This window comes from Microtus oregoni, unplaced genomic scaffold (genome assembly GCF_018167655.1).
Source record: "Microtus oregoni isolate MIOR12 unplaced genomic scaffold, Mior012 000087F_ref0000451, whole genome shotgun sequence".
NCBI lineage: Eukaryota > Metazoa > Chordata > Mammalia > Rodentia > Cricetidae > Microtus > Microtus oregoni.
In genome coordinates, this window is record NW_024544554.1 from 3,111,698 (window position 1) to 3,120,089 (window position 8,392).

Here is an 8,392-nt window from a genome sequence, read left to right on the forward strand (position 1 = left end):
ACTTTTCATTTGTGAGCAGTTATGGGTCGGAGGTAGCTTCTGGGTTTGGGATGGGAGCATGTGCCCACTTCCCCTTTGGGCGATGGGACCCCATCTGGTCCAGACCCGTGCTGGGCCCGGTTTAAGTATTCAGGTCCTCTTTATAAAATGTGTATATAATTCTGAGCAGCCTCCCTTAATTAATTAATTAATTTGGTTTTCTAAGACAGGGTTTCCCTGTGTAGCTTTGATGCCTGTCCTGGCACTGCCTCTGTAAAATGTGCCCGTCTCTGCCTTTCAAGTGCTGGGATTAAAGACATGAGCCACCATGGTTCAGCCCAATTCTTTATGAGGGCAAATGGTTGAGAATTCCGGAAATGGTTAGCCACCTCTCCAAACTTCTGGCCACACCTTGCTCTATTATTATTATAATAATTATATTATTATTATTATTAGCATGCAAAGAGGCTTACAAGTTACTGTAAGAGACAACCTCGTTTTACTGTATCCCAATTTTAAACAAGCCTAAAGGAGGGAAGTTGGTGGGCGAGCTCCCTTCGGGTGGGAAGTTCGGGCCTGGCTCCTCGGTCCCGCTCGCCCACTCTCCCGAGCCCTGTTTCCTTCTCAACCGCACACTTGCTCTACCCACGGGGTCCGAGACGGCAGCGTTCCGCGGGATCGCGGTGCGAAAGGGCCAGGCCGGAGGACTGAAGTCCCCCGAGGGCAGGGACGAGAAGCCCACGCTCTGTGCGAGTGGCCAAACCCCAGGCTCGATCGAAACCCGGAAGACCTTTGCAAGCCGGCCGGGAAGAGGAGGGTGTGGCCGAGCGCCGGTCGCCGCGCAGGGGGCGTGGCTTGCGTGGCCGGGGCGGGGCTTAGAGCGGCCGCGCTGGGCCTGGGCGCCCCGAGCTTCCCCCGATAGGCGGGCTGGTGGGCGTGGCGACGTCGCGTGACGCCATAAAATGGGCGGAGCGAAGGAGTAATAAAGCCGGCCGGAGGGCGCGCTCGGCAGTCGCTGGCTGCGCGTTTGGTCGGCTGCTTTGCGGTTTTGCTGTCTCGGTCTCTTCCCGGAGCCTGAGCCCGAAGGGGCACGAGCGTGCGTGCGTGTGTTGTGCGAGGGACAGCGAGACTCGGGCCGGGCGGTCCCCGGCTGCCTCTTTCCCTTAGCCCAGGCGGCGGCAGTCCGCACCCTTGTTTGCTCACCGCCCACTCGGTGTGCGGAGTGCGTCGTCTTTTTGATTTTGGAACTTGTGAGCTGTTTTTTTTTTTTTTTCTTTTTCCTTCCTTTTGGCTTGGTGCCTCCAGGGCTGGTCTCCCCGGCCCTTGCCTAACCGCTTCTGACCCCGGTCACCAGCCCCGTCCCAGGTTGCTCCCCCTCCCCCGGCTCTGCCCCTTGGCCCCGGAGGGTGGGAAGCTTTGCCCAGCGTAGCCGCACCTGCCTCAGTATGCTTGGGGTCAACGACCCTCCGCTTTTTATAAAAGACATTAAGGCCGGACTGAAAAACTTAAATGTCGTCTTTATTGTCCTGGAGATAGGTAAGTGGGGTCCGCAGCCCGCCCCACGCCCTCGAGCGCTCGGACTTCTTCCCCCCCCACCCCCCACCCCCGCCCGCACCCACACGTGCTCCCAGCCGCCCTAGGCCGGACTCGGCTCCTACCCCGGGACAGAAGCCAGTCCTGTACCGTGTCCTAGGAGGGTGAGGCAGCTGCCCCGAACGGCCTCGTTATCTAACACATCTCTTCCCCCCACCTTTGGATTTTTATAAATCTTCACAGGACGCGTGACCAAAACCAAAGACGGCCATGAAGTGAGATCCTGCAAAGTAGCTGATAGAACGGGCAGCATCACTATTTCTGTGTGGGATGAGATCGGAGGGCTCATACAGACCGGGGATATTATTCGGTTGACCAGAGGGTAGGTGTGCATAAATTGGGGTTAGGTGTGGGGTTGGCTGGGTTATGGGGTCCGTCCAGCCAAGTTCTCAAAGTTCTTAAGTTGCCTGGCTCTTCCATGGGCTACTTCAAGAAGCTGTGAACTGTTTTTGGTGGGCTAAGCATATTTCAGGTACAGAACTAACTCCTCACCTCCAATTGGAAAGGTTCGTTGTTATTTTTTAGAAATACTGTGTGTGAGTTCGTGAGTCTTTTTAGTAGGCTATTAAGACTGCACTGCCTTTATAATAGGTCCATACATTTGATACAGTGTCTTCCAAATCCTTCTCTTTTTAGTGCCTTGAAGTCCTGTCAACAGTTTTTGTTTAGGTGGTATGGGCATAAACTCAGTAGCTGGGAATTTTGCTCTTTTATCTTCCTTTTTTGGAAACAGTGTCTCCTGTATATTCCAGGTTGTTTTTGAACTTTAAGATGTCCAGGAGAAAGAGCTTGAACCTCTGACCTACCTGCCTCCACCGCCCAGGTGGTGGGATTACAGGCATGTACCCAAATGTCCTGGGGATGAGCCAGAGGCCTCCTGCATGCCAGGCAAGCATTCTGCCATCTGAGTCCTAGCTTGAACTTAACATTTTCTGTGGTCATATTTGTACTCAGGAAAGGTGAAGACCGTGTCTCAAATGATTGTGGAAATGATTTCTTCTGTGAGATCAATGTTCTTACCCCCTCCCCCAAACCCCCAAATACACAGCGAGTGGCAGAGGGTGTCTGATACCTTCAGACCGTTTAGTTGGCTACAGAGGTGGAACACTGTTTTTCATCAACTTTTACTCTTTTCCCCAAATGTTAGTCTTAAGAAAAGGCCAGAAAAGAATCTTAGAAATCTGAAAGCCTACGTGATGAGAATTGTACTGATTTTATTGGTCACTACCAGGAAGATAGTTGGCAGTTGATGTTGGCTCGGAGAAGCCTTAAGTTCCCCGGGCAGGAGCTCTTTGACACTGTGGTGTAGGCCTTGCAGCCTTTTCAGGAAGTGAGGTAGAGTGTCATAAAAGCAGGAAGTGAGAGTCAGGACTCAGACATCTTATTCTCAAACACTGAGTCATTGTGACACGACATTACATCTTTGTCACTTCGGCCAAGAAGAATTCCTTCTTTGGAGGCTATGGTGAAGACCATAACAACCACAACAATAATGATAGCAGTAAATATCTATTATAGGCCATATTTAAGCCATGAGGTAACCTTGGTGGTTGAACAAAGAAACATTGAAAACCCAGACTTTGGTCTGATTCTGGAGGCGAGAGACATGGTGTTCTGGGGAAGCACACTGCTGCGCCTAAATTATCAGTAGTTGGCACAGGGGAGCTGCTTTGCTGTCAGTGAGGACTTGCTCTCATTGGTCAAGTTCTCCACATTATCTTTTAGAAGAAAATGTTACACTTTCTCGAACTGTTGGACTGCAGTTAAGATTATTTTAAAACACAGGCACCTCACTTCAGCAGAAGGGACGCTTGTAAGATCCTCTGCATTGCACGTTTAGAGGCAAACACGCATTTTCTACGCTCTGTAGACTTCTCCATGTGGAGCTCAGTTAAGGGGAAGAGGAAGGGAGAGGAAAGCCAGGCCACAGAGGAGTTAAAGTGGCTTCTGAGGAGGAGCTTCTGGCAGCGGAAATTGAGTGTCTGTGTTGAGTTCTTCCTGATTCAGCCTTCCCGGTCCGGTCAGCTCGCCTTCCTTTAGCTAGCCCCACGCCTGGCTTTCCAGTTCCTCCCGAGGCTGCGACAGGAAGTGGCTAGGGCTACTGGGTGACAGAGCAAGGTCAAGCCCAGCCTGCACAGCTTAGGGAGCTGTCTGAATATAAGGCTTTTATTAAAAACAGGATCTGGGAGCCCCTCGCTTAGTGGCTGAGTGCTTTCTGAGTGTATGGAAGGAAGGCCTGGGTTCAGTCTGAGGCAGTGCTCAACATTTTCTCCTAGGGTTATAGTTGAGATGATTACATCATAATGTGGCAGTAGAATTTTCTTTGTATCATTTCTCAGAAGAGTTACACGGGCTATATTTGACTCGACACGGTGGGTAGAAAGGTTGATTTGCACTTGTATCTAACACAGAAACACACTGGAAATGAAATAGAGCTCTACGTTCTTCTGAACACCCGATCTGTTTCCCCCGCCCCCAGGTATGCATCAATGTGGAAAGGATGCCTGACTCTTTATACTGGAAGGGGCGGTGAACTTCAAAAGATTGGAGAGTGAGTATTGGAATGCATCTTGTGTGACTGAGTTTCCAATAATGTCAGCAGAATAATTGGTGCAAACTCTAAACGGCCTCCTTAGCCTTGCACACTTGGTTCCTGCTATAGGGAGGTCACTGGATTAAACCCGGTCAGTACTCAGGTGTGTTGAGAGCAGCCCCAGTGGGGCCGGCCCTTCCTTTAGTGTCCTGTGTTAGGGATTACAGGATCTGGCTAGATGTCAGGAGATGTTACAGTAGTGGAGATGAGCTCAGGGAAGAACCACAGGAAGTCACCCACTCACTGGTGGCTCGTCTTTGTCGGGGTCAATTTAAGACGGTTCCAGACGGGGTCTAGTTTCTTTTTAGAGTTGAAGAGCTGAGGAAACCCTGTGTCAACAGGGTGCCAAGTTGTGATGTCAGTTACAGAAGCCCTGGGCTGACGTGTGGCTTGATAGCCAATTACCTGTCTTAGCCATGTAGAAGTTATTCTTTGCCTTTGATTCTTTTTGCAGATTCATGGTGAACAAGAGGGATTGTGAGAGAATCAAATAACTGGGTGTTAATTCGGGATATAGTTATTTAGGGGATTTTTTTTTTATCACAAATTAATTGGATTAGCTTGCTAATGTTAAGGTAATTCTTTGACGCCGAAGGTTTTCATTCTTGTAAGTGAAGGAGGTTATACAGAAAACGTTTGGGAATCATTCTACACGGCCTTTGCTTTGTTGCAGATTTTGTATGGTGTATTCAGAAGTGCCGAATTTCAGTGAGCCAAACCCAGATTACAGAGGGCAGCAGAACAAAACGGTAATTAATCCAAGTACATGGTATATTGTTATGATTGAGTTAATTCTGTCGGTAGGCTAAACCTCTGATGTCCAAACTGTGATGAAAGGAATTGTGAAACAATCTTGAGAGGATTTGGCTCAACAGACTTCTTGCCAAGCATGCATGACGGCCTGGGCTCCGCCCCCCTGGGCTCCGCTCCCCAGTTCTTTACCAGACTGGCATGGTGGTACAGGCCTGAAGTCCTGTTTCTCAGGAGGTTGGAGATAGGAGGAAAGGTCAAACTCATCCTTAGCTACATGGCGAGTTTGAAGAGTTGGGGACTATGAGACCCTGGCTCGACAGAAGAAATCTCTAAAGTAGCTTTTATTCCATAGATTCTGTGAGTCCGTATGCTTTGTAACAATAGATGGAGGTGCTGTTTAGTATTTTGCAGAGTAAAGGTAATAATCAGGAAATACTGGGTGTAATAAAAGCTATTAAGAAGCTTGGGTAAGATTTCTGAATGCCTTAACATTGCATGGACTTAGACAAATCATTAAATATCGTGGAAAACCACTTTTGAAGCCTTAAAAGTAAAAAATATATATATATATTTTCTACATGTGTTACTTCTGTCTTCATTTGCCGAACTTAAAACTTGTTTCAGGTGCAGAATGAGAAGGATAAAGCGAGTGTCAGTGCGTTTGGACCACTGGGTAAGACTTTGTCCATGTTTGTGATGATGTGCAAGCATTCCGGGAACTATGAAAAACGTACAGGGAAAATTCTAATTTTGTGTTAGATGGGAACTCTAGTGTTAGCAAGAACACTCAGATTAAGTGATTCTGCAGAAGTTAGAGGGTGCTTGTCCAGGCCAAGTGTTGAGCACCCTCTGTATTTAAACCCTGCTCTCTTGATTAGTAAGAAGACTATTTTTGGTAACCCTCAGACAGATCTTTTATTTTTCTGTGTTTACAAATGCATATGATGTAGTGGCTGTTTATAATCTGTGCAGAATTGCTAGGTCTTCTGGCGCACTGGGACCTGTCTAGGAAAATGGTGCTGTAGAGTAGCAGCTGGTGAGACAGAGCGGCCTTTCTCCCGCAGACCTCACCGGTGATTGCCGGAGCCTGTGTCTTTTGGGAAGCATCCTTCTGTGAATGGAGTTCATTAGGGCAGCTGAAGGCTTTTGTAACCAGCTCACCTTGTGGAAAATCTGTCTGCCAATAGTTTGATCACATTGGAACACTGTGTTTGAGTCAAGCCCTAGTTCTCAAAGAGTTCTCTGCCTCTCCTCTGATTTACATACAGGCAGTTAATGATTTTTTTATACTCTATTCCTAATTTTATTGCTCATTAGGTTTTCTTCCTTCTGTTCATTCAGTACCGAGGTCATGTATTTGGTAAAACAGAGGCCCAGAGCCCACTTTTTTCCTTATAGAATAAAAGTGTTTGTTTCCTGTGATATTTATAAGTTTCACTGTGTGTAAGACCTTAAATGATTGTGTTTCTGTAGCACAATATAGACCACTTCTGAAAATGATGCTAATTTTTTTTGAATTCTTATCGCAGGAAATGGTATCCAGACTGGCCCTGAATCAAGAGGATATCATCTTCCATATACTGGTAGAAGCAATGGCCGGGACCCCATCAATCCCCAGCTACCAGGAGCTCGTAGTAGTCAGACAGTCATGAGCACAATCAGTAATGCCAGGGATCCAAGGAGAGCCTTTAAAAGATGACCTGAACCAAAGAGACACATGTAGTTGCTAAACTACCTGCCCTACTTGAACACTTAGTGCACTTTTTCATTGCTAACTGTGAAAAGTTTGTCTCTTACGGGTTTCCTTGTATATTTTTGGTTTGTTAAGAATGGTTGGTTTTTACTGCAAGCGTTAAGCTGCTCGATTACATCCTTCCTATTGAAGAATAGGAACTCTGAAAGCAGGAACATTTATTTTTAGAGCCAGAACTTACTGGGCATCACTTGAAAACCTGTCCCTGTTTCAAGGGTGAGTTACTTAAGACACCAGCCTTATATAGCCATGGTGAGTCTTCTGCCATAGCATTTCATGGAAAATGTTCTTTTGTCTTAAACTGGGCTATGTCCAGCTGAAGTGATCTCCACCCCAGCCAGAAGCCTGACCAGTGCTGGCAGCAGTTTGAGTGCTTGTGACCCAGCCGTGACTGACTGCCTGGAGTGACTGGCCTGCGGTTAAGATTTGTCCAAGGACGAAATCATCCTACATTCTTGGTTAATTACCAGAGACCCAGATTCTTTATCGGAATTATGGAATAAAACGTGTAATATATAACAAGTTATCTTTAGAGGAAATCTGTTGAAGATAATGTTGTTACCATTTGTTACAAACATTGAAGAAAAGTTTACAGCGGAGTCCTTGAATGTTTTCTTTTTGAAACGACCATGTGGAGTATTGGTGGAACTGGAGGGAGTTACCACACTGCAGTAGCTGTAATCCTTCGGAGATAGGGTCTCCTGTAGCCGTGGCTGGGTGGGAACTCATAGACCAGGTGGGTCTCTGAACTCCAGAGCTTCCTGTCTCCCTCGCCCAGGTGTTGTGGTGAAGTTGTGCACCAGCACCCCTGGCTGGTCTTACTAAAAACAAAACACTTGTAGATAAATGACAGCCATGTGACGACCTATTACAGGTCATCGGGTAGAAGGAAAAACACTGGGATGGGTACGGCCTCTCTTCTAGAGGAGTGTGCATGCGCTTTAGTTTCCAAACCCAAATCACAGCCTCATAAGCGAGGATAAATGGCTTAAGAAGTATGTACCTCGATTGCAGATGGTAGGGTGGGGGCTGTGTGTCCTGATGTCTTGTTCTGTGAGGACACAGTCCGGTTCCCTGAAGCTGCCTTAGCTTTGGTCTGGCTGCTCCCCAGCTCTCCACTCACCTCACACACGGTCCAATAACTAAGTTTCTATTCAGGTTCTGTAGCATTTCGGGACAGTCTGTGCCGGGGTTTGTTCTCATTCGTTTAACAGATTTTCAGTTTGCAATGTATTAGGCTCCTCGTGGAGATTATTATAACAGTTGAGGAACTGCAGGGAATTCACCTATGGTTTATAGGTGCAGGGCCTTGATGTTATAGATAGTTGGTCATTTGTTCCTACGTTAATAATTATAGCTAATTTTATTTTGTGATTTTTTTTTATGATTTTTGTCTACACTGCTGAGTGCTTCAAAAAAAAAAGCTACCTAAGAGTAAAGTAAGCTTGTGTTTTGTAATGACATGTTTTAAATAAAAATAATTTACAAGTTAATGTTGACACTTTAAGAGGTAGGAACAGCAGTACCTTTATGTGTGGGAAGACGTGGTGTTGAAGGTAATTCTAAAGAAGGATTTGAACTTTGACAGATTGAAGTATGGTAAGGTGTGGCTCGTTGGACCCTCCATTCTAACTGCATTCATTTTCTTCCAACCTGTGGTACCCAGGCAAGTCGTGATTAGGAAAAACAGTGAGGAGTTAGGATTTGGATGTAGGGAATGA

At 46.8% G+C, this 8,392-nt stretch overlaps 1 protein-coding gene across 3 annotated transcripts; it reads left to right on the top strand.

The window, feature by feature from the left end:
* Window positions 1–1,036: 1,036 nt before the first annotated feature.
* LOC121442197 (SOSS complex subunit B2) lies at window positions 1,037–8,158 on the top strand. Of its 3 annotated transcripts, none has more exons than XM_041643658.1 (6): window positions 1,037–1,515; window positions 1,756–1,894; window positions 4,052–4,123; window positions 4,839–4,914; window positions 5,543–5,591; window positions 6,448–8,158. In XM_041643658.1, exons 1-6 carry the CDS (start codon window positions 1,425–1,427, stop codon window positions 6,615–6,617), a joined length of 597 nt encoding a protein of 198 aa, XP_041499592.1. In that variant the 5' UTR covers window positions 1,037–1,424; the 3' UTR covers window positions 6,618–8,158. The 3 variants fall into 3 exon arrangements, with proteins under 3 accessions (XP_041499592.1, XP_041499594.1, XP_041499593.1); XM_041643660.1 differs by lacking the exon at window positions 1,037–1,515 and adding an exon at window positions 2,325–2,410 and having other exon boundaries at window positions 1,676–1,787; XM_041643659.1 differs by lacking the exon at window positions 1,037–1,515 and adding an exon at window positions 2,325–2,410 and having other exon boundaries at window positions 1,677–1,894.
* Window positions 8,159–8,392: the final 234 nt, after the last annotated feature.